This window comes from Siniperca chuatsi, linkage group LG11 (assembly GCF_020085105.1).
Source record: "Siniperca chuatsi isolate FFG_IHB_CAS linkage group LG11, ASM2008510v1, whole genome shotgun sequence".
In the NCBI taxonomy this organism is placed as follows: domain Eukaryota; kingdom Metazoa; phylum Chordata; class Actinopteri; order Centrarchiformes; family Sinipercidae; genus Siniperca; species Siniperca chuatsi.
Genome location: NC_058052.1, coordinates 29,108,774 through 29,134,493, shown reverse-complemented (window position 1 = coordinate 29,134,493; position 25,720 = coordinate 29,108,774). Strand labels below are relative to the sequence as shown.

Here is a 25,720-nt window from a genome sequence, read left to right as displayed (position 1 = left end):
ATTTAACAATGTAACGCGCAACATTTCTACGACCATCAGAGCAGATACCAAAGAACATAAACACCTCTCAAACACTCAGGTGTACAGGATCATCATCAGTTAGCACATGCACTAGGAAGGTAAGTAGATAAATAACGTTAAATAAAGACAGGCAGACGGACAGTGTCTCGTTCAGAGCAGCAGACTCATGGTTACACAACTTCAGTATTTAACTCTGATGTTCGTTCACGGAGGCTGTGTCCTCTGGGATCAACACACACGGACGTACTGAATTTCAGTTTTATACCTTTTCAGTATGCAGCCCTATTTGTGGGGATCAAACCACCAACCCTGCTCCATCACCTGACCTACATCAGCCCCCTGTGGGGTTCAATTTTCTCAATTCTCCAGAATAAAAATCTAAATGTGTTTCCTACCTAACATTTTGACATGCCATGTGCTTTCTGAACAGAATCAGACTGCTGGATTTTAGTAACACAGAGCTTGATCTTTGATCTCTCGTTGTCTTCCTAACCCCAAAAAATCTAAACCCACAGATCCTTTCATCCATCCGTCCTTCAGCAGGAATGGGATCAGGAGGTAGTTCACAGATATCCGACTCTGGACCAAACGCTGCCATAAAAACAACCACTACAGTACCAACCGTGAAACTCTTCATACTGTAAACTGTATCTGTGTGTGAGACGCTCTCGTCGAGCCCTTTATATAACGGACTAAATGCTGCATAAAGTATTTACAGAGATTTCAGCTGCTGGAGCCGAATGAAATCCACATGCAGCAGAGAGAGTTACAGTATTTAATCTCCAGGCATCACAGAGCAGAGTTACATAAAAACTCTTCAATATTTTAAACAGAGTCACTCTGATGTAACAGCAGCAGCAGACCGAGATAGAAACACTCCTCTGTCTCTATTCTGACTTCACTCTGCTCCACCGTACAGACACTTTACAGTTTAATCGTCAATCAGCTCTCGGCTGTGTTTCCATCAGTGCAGAACTGATTATCAGACAGTCCCTGCAGGAATATGCAGTCTTGCAATCACAAAAATTAATGCAAATTCAACTTATCTCCACAATATTTCTAAGAGGATCAGTCCGATCGAGCTCCTGGAACTCACCGTTTTTAAAAAAGGTACAAAAACTGAATCATCTTTGATGTAATGCTTAAACTAACAATCTGGTTTATGGAGATTGGTAAGGAATAACTAAACGTACTTAACTAGTTGCTGTACAGACTGGTGTTAATCCTGAGCCTGACCTGAATTAGATGTAAACATCCTGAACCCGAGGGGATAAAGACTCACTTTGAAGGCGTTAAGCTTTTCCCTCAGTTTTTCAGACTTTTCAGCGATTCAATTTCTTTTATTTGCAATGACAAATCCTAATAATGAGGCCCTTGGGCCCCTGTGCCTGTACTCTGTAGACCCGTTGGTTAACCCATCCATACCTGCAGCACATGGTACAAGTCGTCAATCAAACATCAGCAGGCTGAAAGTCTGAAAGTACCTTAAAAGATACGAGAAAATCTCTGTCGTCTCACGGTGTGTATCATCATATCATCCGACCCTGTACATCACTGAATCATGTGTAAAAAAAAACAAAACAGGCTGGAAAAAGGAGCTAATGATCACATGACCACAGATATATTGTACAGTGGGGCTGAGACAATAATCAGTGTAACTATATGATGCAAAACTAACTAATCAGGCCTTTCATCCGTTAATGTTAATGTAATATTTAAATGGCCAGTCATACCTGGTTAAGCAGGTTTACACTGTAGAGTCCACATGATGGAAGCTAACTGATGCTTTTTGAAAGACACCAGATAAACAGAAACTACGACAAACTCAGTGGGGCCTGAAGGTCATGTGACGTCACGCTAAAAAGACAAACGTCTCCGGCGGCGGCTCATATCAGCTGTCACCGATTTAATGTTAACTCGGTGAGAGAACCAAAGTAAACTCGACCAAAGATCCTCTGCGAGGGAAGAAGCTCCACTCTGTGTTTCTGTAGCTCAACAGCTCCAACAGAGCGAGACGTCCTCTGTCTTAACTGATCTCACGTCAGTTTCAGGAGACTTTAAAAGGACAAATCGGCTCCTTTTACGCGGCTGTGCAGTCAGTGCTGATGGTAAATGTAGTCAATTGAAGCAATAAATTGTGCTTTATTGACAGCACGACTCCGCTGCTCGGTCTCGGTCAATATAGCACCCACTGAGGAATTTATGGCTTTAATTGACTACATTTACCATCAACACTGACTGGACATCCACATTATCTTTATTATCTTTCCACATTAATCTTCCTTTAAGCTTATAAACGTATTATTTTTGAATCAGGACCTTCAGTATTTGAAGTAGCTCGTGAAAAATACAGTGTCAGATTTAATATCTACAGCTGTCAGAAACATTTAATCAACATTCAGGTAAATATAAGATACCAGATCAGATACTCAAGGGACTGGGATCGGGATCAGGGCCACCACTACTCTTCTTTGTGAGCTACTCATGATGAAGAAGAAGAAGAGGTGGAGACTGACACAGCAGCAGACAGTGGAATAAACCAACAAAGAAGCAGTTTGTGTGTTTGGTTTCTGTCTGTTTTAGAGAACAGGAATCCAGCCGCTGCAGCTCACAGAGAGAAAACTGCGTTTTTAAATCGGCACAAAGAGCAGCTGCGAAGCTTCTTTTCCACAAAAACAAAAGTGAAAACTGTCCCAAAGAAACAGAGCGATGCATCTTTGATCCGCAGCCAAACCAGCACAGAGCGCCCGCCAGCAGCCACATTCCTCACAATCCCACTTCCTGAAAAACCTCCAACGCCCCCAAAACCACTAAACCTCCCCAGCCGACTCCTCCCCCTCCCTCCCCCTCAGGTATTCACGGCATCGACTGCAGAAACTGCAGCGGAGCCGCAGAATCACAGCACGTCTGGATATTTGAGACGAACCTCACCCAGCCAGCACAAAAACACACAATGAGCTTCATTCACACAGAGACAAGTGTGTGTGTGTGTGTGTGTGTGTGTGTGTGTGTGTGTGTGCTCCTCCTGCTTTCTTTCACATTATCATCGTCCATCGGAGCCGCACAGTCTCAGCAGAGGTCAACAAGTAGAATAACCTTTGACTCCTTTATCACAACCAGCAGGAATGAGGTCAGAGGTCACAGCGGCAGGAACACCTGTCATGTCAACAAAGGTCCCCAGCCGTAATCAAACCGGGAATATTTCAGTTTTTAGTGGAACAACATTTCCCACAATCCCTCAGACCATCGCAGGTTAAACGTCGTCAGCGCGACAGACCGGGGGGAGCCCGTGAGCGAGTCGACTGCGTGCGGCTAATTCAGATGTTTGTTGTAAAATGACTCCAGAAGAGAGCGCTGCTGAGTTTCACGGATGTGGACGAAACCAGGTTATGATGATGACGTACGTGGGCGCGCTGCCACGCTGGTTAATGTTCATGGGAGCTGTAGTTCTAACTCACGAAAGGTTTCAACGTCTAATATTAACTGCTGTTGTGGATGTCGATTTGTCTTAGAGCTACTGCAGCAAGCGGAACGGAGGCTAGACAGGAAGTGACGTCATGGCTGAAAGCTCGTCATTAACCACGCGGCAGCAGAGTCTGACGCTCTCTGATTGGATGTTTCTTACTGCAGTGCAATTTCGTAATTTTAGTGGCTAAAATGATTTTAACAAAAGTATCATCAGAGAATTTATCAAACGAAACATTCGAGCCGTGCAAACTTTTTCCTTTCCGTGTTTCTAGAAGTGCAGAGGAAAAGAAAAGAAAGAAGAAGCAGCGGTTAAATGATCTGTTCTGAAAGTTGACATCTCAAACCTGTTTCACAGAAGGAACAGCTGTGCGGCGGACGTGAAGCGACTGTCTCACCTCAACACTCTCCAGAGACGTCGAGCGTCTCAGTTTGGCCCTGCGGACGCCGGCCGGGGACGAGTCCGTGGCCTCGGTTCTGGATGGCGGCGAGTCCTCCGAGTCTGCAGCATCGGGCTTGCTGTCGGGACGGGAGCGACGGCCGTAACGCTTCGTTCCCTTCACGAACTTCGGCTTCACCTCCTCTGGAACAACTGGAGAGACACAAAGACGTGAAGACAGACAGAGAGTCGGGGCGTATGTAGGTCAGTGAAGCTGCAGAGTCACCGTGGAGACGCACAGCCAGAACCGAGAGGCCAATCAAAGGTTGGAGCCAAAACCTGTCACGCAGGAATCCTGTGCAGCAGAACCAGGACTTTAAACAGCCCGAGACCAGCACAGAGCTCCGAATACAGCTCCCACTAACAAACTGGGATATTCTGGACCTGCTGGGGCCAAAAATAAAACTCAGATTTACCTTCGTTCCAGGCAGCCAGAGGTTTCAGCTCATTTCTATGAAAATCAACTTGCAGAGAGATTTATAGCACCTTTGTCATTTCCTCACTTATACTTTAATATTTGTGCCTGTGTAGTTAGATACATATAATGCTTATAAAAGCATTCTAGCTGTTAGAAACTCTGCGTCTGCTCTTGTGCGTCTTCTTGCTGCTGCAACACTTGAATTCCTCAGCACGGCATCCGCGACGTTTATCTTTCTTGTATTAAAAAGTTCCTGTTCGGCAGCTGACGCTCGGAACGCAAATGAATAAATGAGAGGATTTTTATTTTGACTTTGCAAGACACCACTAATCCATATAAGCCCCACTGCAGCGTTTACATTTTCAAACTCTCTAAAAAGCTCAAAAATACAGAAAACCAATTCACTTGAATTCAATTCTATTATATTTCTATAGCGCCGATTCACAGCAGAAGTCATCTCATTGCACTTTTCCTACAGAGACCCAACAAATCCCACCACGAGCAAGCACCAGCTTAAATCATTTTCAGCATCATCGCACAAAATTCATGAATCCGGGACAGAATAAATGTCCCAGTGTCCCTGAACGCACCAACAGGGGAGATTTTAAAACAATACAAGTAAAAGGACTCTGACGTGAGAAGTAACGTAAACCGACTGGCAGCTAAAGGGTTAAAACACGTGAAGCACAGCAGCTCGTCTTCATCCCGTGACACCACACTGATCAATACACACCCACCAATACTGATCAGTCCCCGGTCCCGAGCGCTGCTGCTGACGTCTGCAGCTGAAGCCTGATGTTTCACTGCAGCTGTGGTGAGAAGGTGGAGCAAACAGCGCACTCACTCACATAAATAGCTTCAGCACAACAGTAATAAGCACCCAACCTCCACCCTGTGCGCAGCTCTGCCACCACAGCCACCGTCGCAGACTCCTCCGCTGCTGAAATACATCCACCGCGCAGCCAGCGCTCGTTACGCTGCACATAGTTTCTCCATCTGAACAACAACAGTTATGCTGAAGTGCTGACAGTTTGGTCTTATTCTCAACAAATCTCACTCAGACTCAAACCAACGTGTCGCTCCGTCTGACTTCCTGTCTGCGGCGCTCAGCTGCGAGCCCATTGGTTCCTGCTGAAGACCTTTAAAAACACAGATCTGTAGTTTCCTGTTTAAAAAGGCTCAGTAGTTTCCTCAAACAGCTGCTCGCTGTAGTTTCTATCAGACCAACAGGAGGAAACAGAGCATCTGTTGGGGACTATTTCCAGCGGCGGATGAATCCACATGTGGTGCTGTAGTGAGTGTTTGGGGCAGCAGGACGGTGTGTGTGGGGCGGAGTCAGAATAAACTACAGTGTGTGTGTTCGTGGTGATGGAGGAACACGTCACCCGGTGCAGCAGAGCGGCTCGCTGATGTGTTTTGTCTCACCTGGCTCCAGGTAGCTGCTGTCGTCCTCTGATGTGCTGAAGTCCAGAGAGCGAGACAGAACGGCCACGAAGCCTTCTTTAAACTCCTCAAAGTTCACCTGAAGATCAAAGACAGCTCAGCTCGTTCAGGGGGAACTGTTAGTGTGTATTTAAGTTGTGTGTCAGTGTGTGTGTGGTACCCTGGCGTAGGTGCGTTCTCCCAGCAGTGTGTCCAGCAGCAGCGGCAGGTGAGCGTCCAGCTGCAGTTTTCGGCAGAGCGCCGTCAGCTCGTCTCGGTCCAGGAAGCCGGTGGCCGTCGTGTCGCAGCTGTCGAACTCGGCCTTCAGCTGGGCGACGTAGCGGCTGTGCTCCGCCTCCTCCATCCCAACGCATCACGCTGCAACGCCAAAACACCTGGAGAGACAAAACCACAGGACACGAGATACGATGACATCGTATGATATGACAGACCAGATGACATCATATTCTGAGAAGAAATTGTGAGATAAAGTACGAAATGAGACGAGACAACAGATCAAATGACTATAAGAAATGAGATGAAATGAAATGAAGTGAGATGAGATGAGATCCCCGATCTGTAAACAAAACAAACAACAGGTGAGATGAGAAATAAAACCAATAAAAGCTCCATTTACGTCCAAAACAACCCCATCAGCAGCTTCACCTGTCCGCCAGCATCCCTGCATCACCTGAGCTGCAACAAAACAAACTAACCCCCCCACCTGGCGTTTCCCAACACGTTTAGCTTGCGACCCCCGATAACGGTTTACGACCTTTCAGGTGAGCAGCCCCGCCCGAGGCCGACTCGCTCCTCCTCAGGTTGTCTCAGCGCAAGCGTTTTTCCAGGTGAAGGTGTCCAGTGGAGTGACATTTGTGAAAAGTCACGCTTTAATCCGTGTAATCCCTTTAATCTTTCTCAGAGTCAGAAAGACTTTATTGATCCAGAGGGGAAACTCTTTCGTTACAGCAGCTCGCCTTTACGCCTTATATAATACAGGTCAGATAAATGAAGTACACAGTGGATTTACTGGTTGTTGATAAGTATGTACAGTATAATAATACAATGTAATAATATAAGTAGTAAGTAACAGTACATGAACTGTCAGGTTTAGTGCAGCTTATTAAGGTGATTATGAGACGGTGGATGTTGCACAGCAGTAATAGAGGTATGAATAAATATCAATAGATTAAAGTGAAAACAGAGAATATCGCACCGGAGTATTAAACATCATTTCAGACTATGACTGACAGGTGCAAAGGCAAAGCATTTCTGTCACATCAATACTGCTGTGCAATATACTCTTTTAAATTCCCTATTTATTGATATTGACATTTATTCATACCACGATTACTGCTGTGCAGTATCCTCCGTCTCATTATAAATAAGCTGCACTTAACTTGGCAGTTCATGCACCACTACTTTATACCGTATTATTATCATCAACCGGTGAACCCACTTGGTACTTTTCTGCTCAGCGCTTCTCTTCCTGTGTGACTGACGTGACAGCGAGCTGCTGTAATGAAAGAGTTTCCCCTCTGGATCAATAAAGTGTTTCTGATTCTGATTGACAGCAAAGAGTAGCCTACGTGCTATCATGGACTGTACTTATTATTATAGTTTATAGTTTTATAGCACCGTGTTGTGTACAGATTCCAGTCTAATGATGCCCCCTGCTCCGCTTCTTCTTCTTTGGTGGAGTCCTTCCTCGCTTAAAACCTGACCAATAATGTTTGAGATATCGGAAATACCGGAGACACTGGAGACACCAGAGATACCGGAGATACCTGAGACACCTGAAACACTAGAGATACCGGAGACACCGGAGATACCGGAGACACTGGAGACACCAGAGATACCGGAGATACCTGAGACACCTGAGACACCGGAGACACCGGAGATACCGGAAATACCGGAGACACCAGAGATACCTGAGATACCTGAGACACCTGAGACACCGGAGACACTAGAGATACCGGAGACACCGGAGACACTAGAGATACCGGAGACACTGGAGACACCAGAGATACCGGAGATACCTGAGACACCAGAGATACCGGAGACACTGGAGACACCAGAGATACCGGAGATACCTGAGATACCTGAGGCACCAGAGATACCTGAGACACCTGAGACACCGGAGACACCGGAGATACTGGAGACACTGGAGACACTAGAGATACCGGAGACACCGGAGATACTGGAGATACTGGAGACACCGGAGACACTAGAGACACCGGAGACACTGGAGACACTAGAGATACCGGAGACACCGGAGACACTGGAGACACCAGAGATACCGGAGATACCTGAGACACCTGAGACACCTGAGACACCAGAGATACCGGAGACACCTGAGACACCGGAGACACCGGAGATACTGGAGACACTGGAGACACTAGAGATACCGGAGACACCGGAGATACTGGAGATACTGGAGACACCGGAGACACTAGAGACACCGGAGACACTGGAGACACTAGAGATACCGGAGATACCTGAGATACCTGAGATACCTGAGGCACCAGAGATACCTGAGACACCTGAGACACCGGAGACACCGGAGATACTGGAGACACTGGAGACACTAGAGATACCGGAGACACCGGAGATACTGGAGATACTGGAGACACCGGAGACACTAGAGACACCGGAGACACTGGAGACACTAGAGATACCGGAGACACCGGAGACACTGGAGACACCAGAGATACCGGAGATACCTGAGACACCTGAGACACCTGAGACACCAGAGATACCGGAGACACTGGAGACACCAGAGATACCGGAGATACCTGAGATACCTGAGGCACCAGAGATACCTGAGACACCTGAGACACCGGAGACACCGGAGATACTGGAGACACTGGAGACACTAGAGATACCGGAGACACCGGAGATACTGGAGATACTGGAGACACCGGAGACACTAGAGACACCGGAGACACTGGAGACACTAGAGATACCGGAGACACCGGAGACACTGGAGACACCAGAGATACCGGAGATACCTGAGACACCTGAGACACCTGAGACACCAGAGATACCGGAGACACTGGAGACACCAGAGATACCGGAGATACCTGAGATACCTGAGGCACCAGAGATACCTGAGACACCTGAGACACCGGAGACACCGGAGATACTGGAGACACTGGAGACACTAGAGATACCGGAGACACCGGAGATACTGGAGATACTGGAGACACCGGATACACTGGAGACACTAGAGATACCGGAGACACCGGAGATACTGGAGATACTAGAGACACCGGAGACACTGGAGACACTAGAGATACCGGAGACACCGGAGATACTGGAGATACCGGAGACACCGGAGATACTGGAGATACTAGAGATACCAGAGACACCGGAGACACCGGAGACACCGGAGACACTGGAGAAACTAGAAACACTAGAGATACCAGAGATACCAGAGACACCGGAGACACTGGAGACACTAGAGATACCAGAGACACCGGAGACACCGGAGACACTGGAGACACTAGAGACACTAGAGATACCAGAGACACCGGTGACACTGGAGATACTGGAGACATGTGAGCGAGGGGAGTCTTTCTCCGGGGAGAGGAGACGACCGGATCGAGACGGACGTCTCTAACAGACGTCCAGTGATCAACATGTATTGACAGAAGCTGAACACGTCTGCCCTCTTCCTCCGTGTTTCGCCATCATCTTCATCATCAGCCACACAGGAAACTCTGGACGACAGCTGTTAGCGAAACAGTACTTGTTCCACATCTTTCTCTCTGTATCTTAAACATAAACTTTCGGTTTATTTTACTCAATAAGCCACATTTCTCAAAGACATTTCTTGCCATCAAACCAGAGACAAATGTTAACGGCTGCTGGTTTTTTCAGTCCTCTACAGTCCTGAACTGAATCTCTGTAACTGTTGGACTGTTGCTCGGACATTTCTCACTATTTTCTGACATTTTTTAAACCAAACGATCAATTAATTTGAAAAAAAATAATTGGCAGATTGAAAGAAGTGACTTTGGAGATCAGATTATTACACATACAAAACCTCAGATGAGCTTATAAAACACAACGCACAGTGCAACAGTGTTTAAATAACTAATGATAATGCAGTGATTTAATACGCAGATTACACTGTAATATAATAATATATAATTTTAAATCTTTAAGTACATCTGAAGCTAATATTTATGTCCCTTTATTAATTATTAATGCAGGAGTACATTTACTCTTATGCCACTTTCTACTTCTCCTCCACTACACTTCCTAAATATTAAAAGACATAAAAGATGATGTAATATTACAGATTAAGATAAACCTTTATTGATCCCTGGGAGGAAATTAACGAGCTGCCCAAGCAAAACATAAAGTCATTAAAACGAGCTCCACCTTCAGCAGCTGCAGCATTAAAGTGATGCATCAATAAATATAATCCAGTAATATTATACATATTATTCTGCATAACGAGCACTTTTGGTGCTTTAAGTTTATTTATACTTTTGTACTTTGGATGCAGGACTTTTACTGCAGTAAAATGTCTAAATACTGACGTTAAATCTGGAAATAAACCAGTTCAGAAGCCCGACTCTTCAGTAAATATGCTCCATCACAGTGAGAAACAGCTGTAACGTTACAGTAACCGTCTCGGGCTTTTCCGGTGAGTCTCGCGAGCTGACGAAGCTTCACCATGGGAACGGAGCCGAACAAAAGGCTCGCGAGCTCAACAACACTCAAAAATATTTATAAAAAAAATAAATAAAAAAAAGTCTAAAAACAAGTTAGCTCGTGCCGCCATTTCACACGACCGTCAACCTGCTCTGCTACTAACGGAAACTTTAGTCTGTCCGGTAACTAAAACGCGTTAACGGTAACTGATAGTGAGGTTTAGCGTAACTGTAGTTTTCTTACCGCGGGAAAAGTCCACCTCCTCCTCCGGTCCTCCTCCGGTCCCTCTCCGGTAAAACTTCACGTTTCCTCCATGAATGTGTTCCTGGAGCTCCGGACAGTCCGCCGTTAAACCACCGACGTGAGCCGAGAGTAACGGAGCAGGCTGGCACCGACCGCCGCGTGAGGCTGCCGTTAATACACGGAGTGACTTCCGGTCCGACGTTTCACAATAAAACGCGTATACCGCTCATATTCCGCTCAGGAAGTTTCTACTGTAAAAATCAGTTTTCTCTGCACAGTTTCTCATTAATAATTTCAAAATGTCTGAGTTTGGGCGTTTTGGTTCAAGAGCTGATTATTTCATCCTTTCACACGACGGTGACGGAGACAGAGGGGATACGCGTCATGATGCTGTCATTCAAGATTCAAGAACTTTATTGGTCACATGAGGCAGCAGCACTGACAATAATAAAACTTTAAAAGATTGAAGTAATCGATCACACGAAATATTTCATGTTGACTCAGTTAACCAGTATTTTTTTTGTTTTTTAACTCTATGCAAACTGTTTTCTGAAGCTGGATCAAACCGATTATTTCAAGTTATTTCAAAAGTAATTGTCTTTATTAAGTAGCATGAAATCTTTGAGCTGAAATCTTTAAGATTGTTTTAAGTTGTCTTTTTCAAAAAAAAAGCTGTCATTATGAAATCGAATTAAACAGTTTGATCAATGATCGCTCGGAACATATTCCTGTATCTATTGTTCCATAAACTGATAACATTGTAGTTTCAAACTTAGAAAGATGAACATTCACCAGATTCAAGTCATCAAGAGACACGTCCTGGAGCTGACAGACAGTGAACAGTGGATTTACAGTAGTATTAGATTTATGAAATATACAGTATTGATCTGATATTTGTCTATGTGAACTTACAGGAGCCTCCAATAAAGACACTCAGAGTGGTTTCTAAAAGACAGTTTCAGTCTCTCCTCAAAGTAAAAGTGTCTTAATATGTCACATTGGGTCTATTCCTCTTGCAGACATGAATCTACTGCTAATAAAGGCTCCTGCTGTGTACTGTGGCCTGCAGCGCCACCTGCAGTGTGGCCATGCATCTGCAGTCTGTTTCAGGGTTTGGTTTCATATCCAAAGAGAGCGATAACATTATAAAACACAGATATTAAGTGTCTTGGAGCCTTTTTGTTTGTGGGATTAGAAACTAGTTTCACATTTTGCTCAACATCCTTCAGGAAAACAACAAAATAAGGTTTTTATTGCTGAACTTACTTTTATGAATGAAAACTTTTGCCAGAATCATTATCAAATGTTTTATTTAAAAAAACATTTGCCTTCTTTTCTTCAAACACCACGTTTTCCAATAATAATAATGCAAAATCTTTAAAAATATGATCAATGACAAATCTGCTAAGGTCTTGCCAGAATGTCTTGGTGTGTTTCTGGATATTGATCACAGAAAGAGCCGGTCGTACTGATTGTTCTTATTATACCTCTATGATCCACCTCGTGTCCCACAATGCAAAGCGCTGGGAGGGCCACAATAACAGTTATTATTATTATTATCATTTTTATTTAATCTTTATTTAATCAGGCAGTCTCAACATTGTAGAAATGGCGGACAGCAACACCCTGCGTCCCTGAGGAGGAATAGAACTGCTCAGTTCCTGATAACAAAACATAAAACTTAACGTCAGTCAAAGGTCCAGTGTGGAGCATTTAACATGTTTTCATCAGTGTTTAATCGCCTGAAAATAAGAGCCGTTGTGTTTTCGTTACCTTAGAATCAGCCTTTATATCTACAGAGGGAGCGGGTCCCCTTCCACGGAGGTCGCCATGTTGCACCGCCATGTTTCTACAGTAGCCCAGAACGGACAAACCAGACACTGGCTCTAGAGAGGGCCATTTGCGTTTTTCGAGAGTTTTGCGGCCGCCGTAGTTTCTCCTGCAGGCCTGGAAGGGGAGGGCGAGGCGAGCGGGATTCACATGGCTGCAAACTGCAGTTTCACCACTAGAGGCCGCTAAAGCCTCCACACTGGACCTTTAACTCAGGCTTTAACTAGTCTTATATCTGGTCTGGTTCATACTTTGTTAGTAACCAGTTCACCCAGAGAATCTTTATTAGAATCAAACTGTTGACAGCTAACGTTCAGTGTCGTGTTGTTTTCTTATTGACAGCTGTCCTCTTGATAGTAAAAGTTAGCTTAGCAGGCTTAACTTAGCTAAACGTTAGGGGCTTCGTTATGGGTAACTTTTCCCAGACTGTAGTGTCTTGCATCACGTGAATAGTATATTCTGTATGCATCAAATAAACTCACATTGTATGCGCGTGTTATTCAGTCTAGTTTGACAGAAATAAAAGTAGCCCACACTTTTTTTATTGTCCTGCCTTCTTCCCCAGGTGCAGCATGTGATTAGAGAAAGCATCCTACACCAGCTGTTATCTCCAGGCCAGACGCTGCCTGCAAAGCCACGCCCCCTGCGTGCAGGTTACTTTCACTTTCTGCTGGTCGCGTCGCAGCTGCAGCTCTGTGAGCGACGCTGTCCCCTCTGTGACTCCTGAAGGAGGCTTTGCTCATGTTGGTTAGTTCCAGTCTGACAGCAGAAACCGGGACTTCACAGCTCCACTGACAGCCAGCAGACGAACACGAAGACCTTCCTCCATCTTCCTGTCAGCGTTCAAAGCGAAAGTAGTGAGTCCTGACTCCGTGTTTATGTACAGTGCTTGACTTCTGAATATTTGATATTGTAATAAATGATTACATAGTGAAAGGCTCATCTTAAACACACTCGTTTCACCACCAGGATCTGATCCATTCGGTCCGATAATATTTGGAAAGTAAGTATAGAAGTAAAAGTAGTCCGTATACAAAATGGCCTCCGTCAGTGTTGTGTTATTATATTAGAGGGTGGTTCTTATTGATTATTAACATGTAATCAGCTGGAGCTCATTTTAACCTAAAAACCTCCACTGGGACACACTCCAGGTGTCTTTTCATGTATTTGTACATTCAAACATTCGTGGGACAGTTTGATCCACAAAAGTCTCGGCACTGTTTGATCACTTCTCTTCCTCTTCAGAGTGAAACATGAACACAGTCAGTGCACACAGGAAATAGAAGCACTAGGCAAAAAATATAAAACAGGTCAGAAAATAAGTTAAGTACCAGGTGGGTATAAGTATAAAATAAAATAAGTGTAAAATAAAATAAGTGTGAAGTACAAAGTGGGTTTACCGGTTGATGATAATAATATGGTATAAAGTAATAGTGCATGAACTGCCAAGGTAAGTGCAGCTTATTAAGATAATGAGAAGGAGGATATTGCACAGCAGTAATAGAGGTGTGAATAATATCAATATCAATAAATAGGGAATTTTAAACTGAAAAGAGAATATTGCACAGGAGTATTAACACAGAATATTGCACAGTTATTCAAGTATGGCAGAGATGTTAATGATCAATGTCCAGTTTAGTGACTTCGGGTCATACAGACTGACACTTAGAGGGAGGAGTTAAAGAGTCTGATGGCCACAGGCAGGAGTGACTTCCTGTGGCGCTCTGTGGTGCATTGTGGGGGGATGAGTCTTCCGCTGAAGGCGCTCCTTTGTTTGACCAGCGCGTCATGGAGCGGGTGGGAGACGCCGTCCAAGATGGCGTGTAGTTTACCCAGCATCCTCCTCTCTGACACCACCGCCAGAGAGTCCAGCTCCACCCCCACAATGCCACCGGCCTTACGGATCAGTTTGTTGAGTCTGTTGGCGTCCGCTACCCTCAGCCTGCTGCCCTCAGCCTGCTGCCCTCAGCCTGCTGCCCTCAGCCTGCTGCCCCAGCATGCAACAGCATACAGGACAGCACTGGCCACCACAGACTCATAGAACATCCTCAGCATTGTCCGGCAGATGTTGAAGGACCTCAGCCTCCTCAGGAAATAGTGCTGATCAGTGATTGAACCGATGCTTCCTGCTCTGCTCTCTGTTTCCTCTACAGGTGAAGGCAGAGCGTCTCTGGGAGCTGATGTGAGTTCAGCAGCAGCTGCCAAGGTAACGTGATTGATTCTGGATTATCGGACTAGCTGCCGCTCTGACTGGATCTAGTAGACTTGGAAAAAGAGGGACATTTCAGTCCAGCAGCATTCCTGCTCTGCATGGAAACTGTCAGATAGCATTGAGGTGAAGGAGCTGCTTCGTCCAGTCAGAGCGCTGTGTGTTTGTCATGTGACTGAGAGGGATGATGAGTAAAATGTCTCCCAGCAGGCTGCTGTGTTTGTGTGAAGGTGTGGGCTCTGCTATGGATCAGAGTGAGGACAGACAGGAGGGAGTCCCCCCCTCTAAAACCACTCTGTGTGGGGAACATGACACGAGGACCGAAGCTCAGAGGTGAGGCGAGGATCTCTGACCGTCCATGACTCTTCTCCACGTCACAAAGCATTTGATTCTCCATTTCAAACACACACATTTATCTGAGCTGAAGTACGCAGTTGTCAGTGTTAAAACAGGGCTGGGCGATCTGATCTCAGATCTGTATCAGGGGAAACTGTCACCTTTAGCTTCATGATGAGAAATGTAACAGCAACACGTGTTTGAATCAGTCAGAGCAGATTTGCTTCACATGTTGCTGACTGCTGATGTTTGTCCTGAGTCATTCCAGTCTGACCAGTTCCACATGCTGGTCTTCTGGACTGGACTATGAGGTGATTGGTGGGTTGAACATGTGGTTTGATGATGTCGGTTGTTGTAGCTGCTCTCACTTTATGTTGACATTTGACATCAGTGACTTCTGTTCAGTAACACGTCCATTGTTCTTACTGTCCAGCCCTGTATTCAGACATTTACAATTTCTACATCATTTCACAAAGTCTTTTGTTAAGTGAGAATGTTTCTAAATATGTGAACCTTAATGAATTTCTTTCTATCAGGATCCATCAGAGACCTGAACCTGAACCCAGCTGTGTGTCCATGAAGAGTGACCGGTCTATGCGTCGTCCTACAGTCTTCAAAGATGGACGCCACTCTGTTGATCAAAGGTGAGGATTTCAAAGTGATGATGAAAACAAAATGATGTGTTTTTATCAGACTCTCAGTCGTGGGATCTCCAGTTTTCAAACCTTTACTGACTCAGATGAAGTTATCTGAGCACCAGCACAAAACCTCACACAGTCAAACACGTTGACACTGGGAGCTGCCCAGTACAACCAGTCTGATACAAGCAGACACTGAGCAGCTCCACAGAGGAGCAGCTGGAGGTTCAAGGTGCCTCCAGAGTACTTCAGCAATGTACAGTGAGGGGTTGGTGAGAGCTGTTGAGACTAAACCAAAATGACTGGTGAAGCAAAACACTGAGCTGTTGATTCTCAGTGGGATCAGCAGGACTAGTGAACCTTTACCACTACAGGGAGTCATCTGATTCACTGTTCACATCCCAACATCACTTCATGGACCTTTAACTTGTGTTTGTCTCTGTGTGGACAGACATAGTGTGAGCTAATTCTGCATGATTCCTCCACAGAGTCGACCAGGAGAGCTCAGAGGTTCCCAGTGGTCAGTCTGAGCTGAAGTACGCAGTTGTCAGTGTTAAAACAGGGCTGGGCGATCTGATCTCAGATCTGTATTAGGAGAAACTGTCACCTTTAGCTTCATGATGAGAAATGTAACAGCAACACGTATTTGAATCAGTCAGAGCAGATTTGCCGACTGCTGATGTTTGTCCTGAGTCATTCCAGTCTGACCAGTTCCACATGCAGGTCTTCTGGACTGGACTGTGAGCTGATTCGTGGGTTGAACATGTGGTTTGATGATGTCGGTTGTTGTAGCTGCTCTCACTTTATGTTGACATTTGACACAGTGACTTCTGTTCAGTAACACGTCCATTGTTCTTACTGTCCAGCCCTGTATTCAGACATTTACAATTTCTACATCATTTCACAAAGTCTTTTGTTAAGTGAGAATAAATATGTGAACTTTAATGAATTTCTTTCTATCAGGATCCATCAGATACCAGACTGTCCTGAACCTGAACCCAGCTGTGTGTCCATGAAGAGTGACCGGTCCATGCGTCATCCTGTACACTTCAAAGATGGACGCCACTCTGTTGATCAACGGTGAGCATTTCAGGATTAGTGGGAACCTGGGGGTGGGGGTGAGTTAAATATACACTGCAAAAACTCTTAAAATAAGATCAAAAAGTCTCTTGTTTAGTGTTATTAATTCAATTACTACCATTTATTATTACCAATTAATACTCACTACTAGGGGCTTCAATTACTTAAAATAAGATTCAAGTTATTCTTGTTTATAGATAATAATCTGCATAGCCCAGATTTTCAACCCACAACCTTCAAGTTCGGAGTCATGTGTACTGACCACTAACTATGTGGTGAGGTGGCGCTGCCGTCGCAGTGTCCATCGTTGGGTCCATCACTTTGGTCCAGACTGACATATCTACTATTGAATGGATTGCCATGAAATCTGGTACTTTTGGTACGTTTTCTTATCCTGCAACTTATACTAGATTGATTGGGACAAAATGGTTCAGATATTTATGTTCCCCAGAGGATGAATATCAGTGACTTTGGTGATCCCCTGACTTTTCATCTAGTGCCATCATCAGGTTAAAATGTGTCCAATACTTTTGGTTATGACCAAATACCTACAAAAATAATGACATTCCCATCAGCATCAGGCCCCCAGGAAGTGCGCTGGGCTTATAAGCCAATTTGACATAGTGGCCAAACCGTGTAATTACAGCTCACGTGATGCACACTGGCCCAAAAAGACTTTTCCCCATAGACTTACATTGTGAAAGAAACGGCTGTAAAACGGTGGATCGTTGTTTTGAGCGTCACAACCTCCACGAAATGACTCGTTTCACCACCAGAATCTGATCCATTCGGTCCGATAACATTTGGAAAGTCTAGAAGAGCCGCACGATTAAATAATTTTGTCCCCATTCAAGTTAGCCGAGGGCTAAACCGGAAGTTAGTCGGCTTGGCTGGCAGAGTGTCTGGTGCGCTCGCTCTATGGGAAGCAGGGCCCATGCATTCATCCAGGTAATTTCTTTACAGCTTCATGCACCACTGAGCAACTTTCATAGGAATGAACGGAGCCCCGCCTCCGACGCTGTATCCAGTCTAATTATACATCAATGATCAGCATCTGTTGTACTTTGTGTACTTGTTTATTAACAATGTACATTGTGAAAATATCACCTGATGACACATTTGACAAACTGATGGAGTTACTTTGAAGTTAGTCCTTTATTCTCATGAAGTGTTTCCATCATTTTGTCTGTGCCCGGCACATGTGTAATGATTGCTGTAGATGTATGATGTGTGCTATTCTGGTTTATATTATTTTCATCATCAGAGAAGGATGTAAGGTCTAATGATTATTCTGAGACTATGGTTTTGTATTGTATTATTGAATGGGATGTAAATCATCTGAGGCTCAATTGTTATCAATGGAATTTGAAAAAAAATGAACTCATGCTAATAAAAATTTGATATTTTGTTCCAAGATGAAGAGAATATACGGTCATGCAAGCCAAAAGACTAAAACTTGAAATATGATGTTTCTGTCTTGAAACTTAAAATAAGTGGCAAAGTTCCTGTAGCTAATATGTCCCTTGAATCCAGCTAAACATAACCCAAAATAGGATAACATTGCTAATTAAGACAAGGCAAATGACATTTAATGACGTTAGGGAAGTTAAATATAAGAATGGACACTAAGTTAAAACTCACTGCTTTGACATCATGTCTATTCACCAGCACAAAACCTCACACAGTCAAACACGTTGACACTGGGAGCTGCCCAGTACAACCAGTCTGATACAAGCAGACACTGAGCAGCTCCACAGAGGAGCAGCTGGAGGTTCTAGGTGCCTCCAGAGTACTTCAGCAGTGTACAGTGAGGGGTTGGTGAGAGCTGTTGAGACTAAACCAAACTGACTGATGAAGCAAAACACTGAGCTGTTGATTCTCAGTGGGATCAGCAGGACTAGTGAACCTTTACCACTACAGGGAGTCATCTGATTCACTGTTCACATCCCAACATCACTTCATGGACCTTTACCTTGTGTTTGTCTCTTTGTGGACAGACATTATGTAAGCTAATTTTTCATTCCTCCACAGAGTCGACCAGGAGAGCTCAGAGGTTCCCAGTGGTCATCAAACACATTTGGACGCCATGTTTATGGTCTGTACATGTACAACAACTATTTTTACATCTATTCTGTTCACAATAATCTCCACACTGCACTTTTCAGACCAGTGGATTGTCAGTCTGTCCAACATGGATCTGATGTTTGGTTCCATGATTTTAGTTTGATTGTTTCATTCATATAATATTCTGTTCCAGCTGCTGGAGGAGAACATTGTCACTTTTGTGAAGAACGAGCTGAAGAAAATCCAGAAGTTTCTGAGTTCAGATTACCCAGAATGCTCTGAGAGTCAGAGGGAGGATGAGGAGGTGTTGGATGGTGAGGAGGAAGAGCAGAGGAGGAGCAGCAGAGAGGCATTTCTGAACATCACGCTGCACTTCCTGAGGAGAATGAAGCAGGAGGATCTGGCTGACCGTCTGCAGATCAGTAAGAGGATTTCTCTAAAGATTTAACATGCTGGATAAACATTTACTAATGTCTCAAGAGACGGAGGAAAATATATTCATATACTCATTCTTTAAGGAAATGAAATGATCAAATATTTCCTTGTGTGTTCATTCAGGATATCCTGTTCCAGTTTGTTTCCAGCATAAACTTAAATCTAACCTGAAGAATAAGTTCCAGTGTGTGTTTGAGGGGATTGCTAAAGCAGGAAACCCAACCCTTCTGAACCAGATCTACACAGAGCTCTACATCACAGAGGGAGGGACTGCAGAGTTTAATGATGAACATGAGGTCAGACAGATTGAAACAGCATCCAGGAGACCAGACAGACCAGAAACAACAATCAGACACGAAGACATCTTTAAACCCTCACCTGGAAGAGATGAACCAATCAGAACAGTGATGACAAAGGGAGTGGCTGGCATTGGGAAAACTGTCTTAACACAGAAGTTCACTCTGGACTGGGCTGAAGACAAAGCCAACCAGGACATACAGTTCACATTTCCATTCACCTTCAGAGAGCTGAATGTGCTGAAACAGAAAAAGTTCAGCTTGGTGGAACTTGTTCATCACTTCTTTACTGAAACCAAAGAAGCAGGAATCTGCAGGTTTGAAGAGTTCCACGTTGTGTTCATCTTCGACGGTCTGGATGAATGTCGACTTCCTCTGGACTTCCACAACAATGAGGTCCTGACTGATGTTACAGAGTCCACCTCAGTGGATGTGCTGCTGACAAACCTCATCAGGGGGTACCTGCTTCCCTCTGCTCGCCTCTGGATAACCACACGACCTGCAGCAGCCAATCAGATCCCTCCTGAGTGTGTTGACATGGTGACAGAGGTCAGAGGCTTCACTGACCCACAGAAGGAGGAGTACTTCAGGAGGAGATTCAGAGATAAGAAGCAGACCAGCAGAATCATCTCCCACATCAAGACCTCACGAAGCCTCCACATCATGTGCCACATCCCAGTCTTCTGCTGGATCACTGCTACAGTTGTGGAGGATGTGTTGAAAACCAGCGAGGGTGGAAAACTGCCCAAGACCCTGACTGAGATGTACATCCACTTCCTGGTGGTTCAGTCCAAACTGAAGAACGTCAAGTATGATGGAGGAGCTGAGATGGATCCACACTGGAGTCCAGAGAACAGGGAGATGATTGAGTCTCTGGGAAAACTGGCTTTTGATCAGCTGCAGAAAGGCAACCTGATCTTCTATGAATCAGACCTGACAGAGTGTGGCATCGATATCAGAGCAGCCTCAGTGTACTCAGGAGTGTTCACACAGATCTTTAGAGAGGAGAGAGGGCTGTACCAGGACAAGGTGTTCTGCTTCGTCCATCTGAGCATTCAGGAGTTTCTGGCTGCTCTTCATGTCCATGTGACGTTCATCAACTCTGGTGTCAATCTGCTGTCAGACAAACAAACAACTTCCCAGAAGTCTGAAACAAGAAAAGACGAATCTGCAGTGACATACTTCTACCAGAGTGCTGTGAGAAAGGCTTTACAGAGTCCAAATGGACACCTAGACTTGTTCCTTCGCTTCTTCCTGGGCCTTTCACTGCAAACCAATCAGATTCTCCTACGAGGTCTGCTGACACAGACAGGAAGTAGTTCACAGACCAATCAGGAAACAGTCCATTACATCAAGATGAAGATCACTAAGAATCTCTCTCCAGAGAAAAGCATCAATCTGTTTCACTGTCTGAATGAACTGAATGATCATTCTCTGGTGGAGGAGATCCAACGGTCCCTGAGTTCAGGAAGTCTCTCCACAAATAAACTGTCTCCTGCTCAGTGGTCAGCTCTGGTCTTCCTCTTACTGTCATCAGAAAAGGATCTGGACGTGTTTGACCTGAACAAATACTCTGCTTCAGAGGAGGCTCTTCTGAGGTTGCTGCCAGTGGTCAAAGCCTCCAATAAAGCTCTGTAAGTACAGAGATAGTTGGTTTTATTCATCACATGTTGAATAGTATATTTTCAAGAAGAAAAACCTTACTACTTGTATTTTCCTTCTGACTGTCTCTTCAGACTGAGTGGCTGTAACCTCTCAGAGAAAAGCTGTGAAGCTCTGTCCTCAGTTCTCAGCTCCCAGTCCTCTAGTCTGAGAGAGCTGGACTTGAGTAACAACAACGTGCAGGATTTAGGAGTGAAGCTGCTGTCAGCTGGACTGGAGAGTCCACACTGTAGACTGGAAACTCTCAGGTCAGGATTCATCAACCAATTCAACTGATCACTATTTCCTTTTACATATATGGATACATTTCTCATCTCACTAAGGTTGTTAGTTAGTGTCTAGACTCTGTAAATTACTTTCCACGATCATACAGTATGTCCTGTTGCTGTTGGAATCGAAATTCCAGAGAGAGATTTCAGAATGTTTTCATAAACAATCATCACAAGAAATCAGCATTAAACAATTAATATTTTTTTCAGCGTCACAAACAGTATGAAATTACGTTGTATTATGTGAAGTTCAAGTTATACTGAAGGAAACTTGATTTCAGGCAGGCATTAAACACATAAGTCAGAGAAACACGCTGATGATAACGAATAGCAACAGTCAATAGACTCAAATTACATAAAAGCAATGTAAAAAAAATCGGATAAAAAATTAGGCAAGAGGTAGGGAGCAGAGGAGAGACAGGTGAACTACTTGAGTTGACGACATCTCGATTACCTAAAAAAGGTAAAGACCCCACCAATTGCAGCTCCTTTTGTCCAATTTCCTTGCTTTATGTTGATGTGAAAATATTGGCAAAGATATTGGAGAACCGTTAGGAGACTGTTCTCCCCAATATCGTCTCAGAAGATCAGACAGGCTTCATTAAAGGGAGACGCTCTTTTTCTAACATCCGATTGCTTTTGAATATTATTCAACAGACCTCAAAAATGCCTGAAGTTGTCATCTCTTTAGATGCGAAGAAGGCATTCGACAGAGTCGAATAGAGCTATTTATTCACAGTACTACATAAATTTGGTTCTGCACATCTTCCCCTGAAACATACATTTGCACCAATAACACACAGCCTACATTTTGTTGTCCCTATCTTCTCTTCTTTTTGCACTGACTGTCAATTGCACTTAAGATCTTCCCTGCTCTCCATGGTATTAAATGTGAAGGAACAGAATATAGAGTGTTGCTATACACAGATAATCTTTTACTTTATGTGACAGATCTTGCAGTAAGCATCCTAGGGATCCTTTCTATTCTGGAAAACTTTGGGTCCAATTCAGGCTACAATTTAACATGCAGAAAAGCGAATGCTTCCCTGTCAACGCCTCTGCCCTACAGATCCAACAAGCTAATCTGGCTAAATCCGGATTCAAATACCTCAGACTTAATATAACCTGCTCTCGGGCCTCACTTCGTGAAGTTTGCGAAGCTATCCTTGTTTGGGCATTGCATTAACTTCCATTCATTGTCCACAATGAACTGCAGCAGCTGTGATCAGAAACGGCGATGCATCACAGTGTGCGATGCATCACAGACAGGATGCACAGTTATAGGTGTCATTTACCTCTGTGACATGTTGGAGGTTTGATGTTTGTCCAAACTGTAGTGAGAGTCACCTGCAGCTCTTCATCTAATCAGGTTACTGTGGCTGTTTCTTCTTCTAACATTCCTTTATGTAGATCTGATTTTGCACACATAGGAGTTAACAGTCACTAATATGGTGACAAAGACGACAGGAAGCTGTAGCTGCTTCACAATAAAAGCCTTAGTTAAAAGTTAGTTTGCTGGTGGAGCTTTCCTTGTGAAGCAGCAACAGGAAGTGTTATTATATTTGCATTCACAAAAAACTTGTGAGCAGAATGGACAGGAAAACAGTGTTGGCTTCCAGTAATGTTGTGTGATTGTTGATGGACGTTAGTGATAACGATAAGCTCAACCCCACAGTAGCTGACAGCACTGCAGTAACCTTCCAGCCCTCGCAGATGATCGGCCATGTGTGTTATTTTGTGTGTTTGCAGGCTGTCAGGCTGTCTGATCACAGAGGAAGGCTGTGCTTCTCTGGCCTCGGCTGTGAGCTCCAACCCCTCCCATCTGAGAGAGCTGGACCTGAGCTACAACCATCCAGGAGACTCAGGAGTCAAGCTGCTGTCTGCTGGACTGGAGGATCCACACTGGAGACTGGGCACTCTCAGGTATGAAGAGACCTGCTGCAGCCATAGACAATCAGTCTGATAGAGGAACAGCTGGAAACCTAATGTCACTCTCAGCCTGGCTTATATGATCCTGACACACCAAGCTGACCTTAAACAACCAGAACTGACTTATTAAACTGTTTGTGTCCCTTATCTGACAAAACAGACAGTAGAAGTTAGGCTAATCCCTACAGCTAATCCTCCCATTCGCCTTCCTAACACTTTCATCTCCCATCCTTCTCTAATTCCCTCCAATCTACGTACACAGATCATAGACGGTAATTACATAGATCTCACTCTTCTCATCATGCCTTCCCCCCACCAACCACCTGCCAACAGATTTTCTGAAGGCCAAGAAGGGCTCCCTTACCCAAAAGGGAGGAAAACCACCCACACCAGAGAGCTTTCTTCCACTCAGTTTGCTTATGCTTTCTCTCTCTTCAGGGACGTACTATGTTCCCAATTTCCCACTCGCTGGCAAGAAATGGATGACTACATTGCAGTCATTCTAAATCTGGCCCTCCGTTTCGGAGGAAATGGTTTCTATCCGTACCACATTCACTTTGCCTCTGAAGCCGCTGCCGATCTCCAGGTCGCATCTTCGCTGCCTGTGCAGCCCTACCATGCTCCTTGTGTAGCGCCCGGTCTCATCCGGCCTCTTCCTGCTCCATTCCCACTCATGCTAATCCACACCAAGCCCAAACAAGAACTTCAGCTTTCTCTCGTCTATCATCAGCGGCCCCACCAGAACCCATACCTCCAAGGCAAGCATCATCAGCCCCTACATCTTCTTCCCCATAAACAAAGGTACAGATAAAAAAGGCAGGCCAATCATGATCCAAGGAGGTCGTTCCATCTGCAGTAACTTCAACGAGGCTGGATGTACCATGTCCACGTGCCGCTTCCTCCACGTCTGCTCCTACTGTGGTGGAGGCCACGCCCGCCCTGCATACCCGCAAAACCCCACCTTGCAGCTGGGTAAGCACCTTTCAACACCCATTAACATCCCGGCCTTAGCAGCAGCACTCCAAAACCATCCTGATCCAGCTTTTGCTCAGTTCCTCATCAAGGGATTTAGAGAAGGTTTCCACCCCGGAATTTCCACACTACCATCCACGTCTTTTTCATGCAAAAATCTTCAGTCTGCCATTAACGAGCCAGAGTCTGTCGATCACCTGATCACCAAGGAAGTCAAAGAAGGCTTCATTCTTTGCTCATCCTCCATTTCCTAACTTCCGCATCAGCCCCCTCGACATTGCAACAAGGAAATACTCCGGAAAGAAACGTCTCATTATTGATCTTTTAGCACCCCACAGCAATATCATTCCCAGCATCAATAGCTTGATTCTGAACGAAGACTTCACTATTCCACCATCAATCATGCCATCACCCTCCTCAAACTCGCCATAAAACACACACACCATAAAAGTTTACCTTTAGCGTTATCAACTTCTTCTCCAAACTTCTAAACGGCAGCCCTGGCCCGGCCTCTAACCATCTTCAGATAACCTTACTTCTCAGAGGACTTCAAAGTCAAGAGCCAGCTCAAAATCCATGCCGCCTTCCTCTTACAGCGGACTTGCTGTCAGTCTGCATCCACACCATCCGCTCTGGATACAGCATCTCTCATGTTGCTCAAACCTTAGAAGCTATGTTTCTGCTGGCTTTCATTGGTTTCCTCAGATGCCCGCAATTCACTGCCTCCACCCTTCACATTTCTAAGACGACACCATAGTATTCTACCTAAAACAAACCAAAACCAATCAGGTCCAATCACTGCTGAACCCTTTCAAGACTACTTGCAATTCCGGTAATCCCAGAGCATAACCATGTCAGACCCACATTTCTTCCATCCATTACTCTGGTCACTCCTTCAGGATCGGAGCTGCTACCTCAGCTTCCCTATCAATGGCATTCCTGAGCACTTAATACAAATCTTGGGCTGTTGGTCTTCCCAAGTGTATCACCACTGCATTCGTTCAGATCTCAAAGATCTCAGATCTGCTTAATCTTGTCTAAAATAAGTGGAGGTATTTGGGGGTCCATCGTGTCCGGGTGCTACGCCAGACTCCCCACCAAAGCTTCCCCTCACATAGTAGCCAACCAAGCGAACAGCGAGTCAAGCCTCCCACACAATCTTTGCTTCAGCAATAAATCATTTCAACGTATCCTATTGATGGTGTGGTCCTTGCTAGTGAAAGTCCATTTGTAGAGAATAACAAACCTCTGTGTATGAGAGCAATGTAATGTCCATGTTTGCATGCTGAAAGAGGATGTGCTGGTCTGACCCTCCTCCTCCTTTCAG

General features: G+C 44.8%; 3 protein-coding genes across 7 annotated transcripts in view; 1 reads left to right on the top strand and 2 right to left on the bottom strand.

Moving 5' to 3' along the window:
- The window catches only part of ninl (ninein-like), a 45,980-nt gene extending 35,110 nt beyond the window's left edge, over positions 1-10,870 (bottom strand). Inside the window, exons 1-4 of one of the 2 annotated variants that reach the window (XM_044213939.1) lie at positions 10,674-10,870; positions 5,947-6,160; positions 5,769-5,865; positions 3,885-4,078 (exon numbers count right to left, since the gene is read on the bottom strand). In XM_044213939.1, the coding sequence (XP_044069874.1) occupies positions 3,885-4,078; positions 5,769-5,865; positions 5,947-6,129 (474 nt within the window). In that variant the 5' untranslated portion in view covers positions 6,130-6,160; positions 10,674-10,870. The remainder of the gene's footprint in view (positions 1-3,884; positions 4,079-5,768; positions 5,866-5,946; positions 6,161-10,673) is intronic. The other variant, XM_044213941.1, reaches the window with a different exon arrangement.
- LOC122884767 (mucin-19-like) lies at positions 7,357-13,246 on the bottom strand. The gene is made up of 2 exons (XM_044215088.1): positions 13,100-13,246; positions 7,357-9,383 (listed from the first exon to the last, which is right to left on the bottom strand). Exons 1-2 carry the CDS (start codon positions 13,244-13,246, stop codon positions 7,395-7,397), a joined length of 2,136 nt encoding a protein of 711 aa, XP_044071023.1. The 3' UTR covers positions 7,357-7,394.
- Positions 13,136-25,720, top strand: part of LOC122884262 (NLR family CARD domain-containing protein 3-like) — a 33,444-nt gene continuing 20,859 nt past the window's right edge. The window contains exons 1-11 of one of the 4 annotated variants that reach the window (XM_044213936.1): positions 13,136-13,360; positions 14,657-14,709; positions 14,923-15,045; positions 15,585-15,692; positions 16,175-16,222; positions 16,650-16,766; positions 18,798-18,861; positions 19,024-19,252; positions 19,389-21,195; positions 21,298-21,471; positions 23,242-23,415. In XM_044213936.1, the coding sequence (XP_044069871.1) occupies positions 14,957-15,045; positions 15,585-15,692; positions 16,175-16,222; positions 16,650-16,766; positions 18,798-18,861; positions 19,024-19,252; positions 19,389-21,195; positions 21,298-21,471; positions 23,242-23,415 (2,810 nt within the window). In that variant the 5' untranslated portion in view covers positions 13,136-13,360; positions 14,657-14,709; positions 14,923-14,956. The remainder of the gene's footprint in view (positions 13,361-14,656; positions 14,710-14,922; positions 15,046-15,584; positions 15,693-16,174; positions 16,223-16,649; positions 16,767-18,797; positions 18,862-19,023; positions 19,253-19,388; positions 21,196-21,297; positions 21,472-23,241; positions 23,416-25,720) is intronic. The other 3 variants (XM_044213934.1, XM_044213933.1, XM_044213935.1) reach the window with 3 other exon arrangements.

Bases quoted from the DNA above. Each gene is read 5' to 3' on its own strand.
- LOC122884767 (XM_044215088.1), bottom strand. From the start codon at position 13,246: ATGAGCAAAGCCTCCTTCAGGAGTCACAGAGGGGACAGCGTCGCTCAC. The intron at 9,384-13,099 runs GTAGGATGCTTT...GACGTCTGTTAG, and splicing joins GCCTGGAGATAACAGCTGGT to AGACGTCCGTCTCGATCCGG.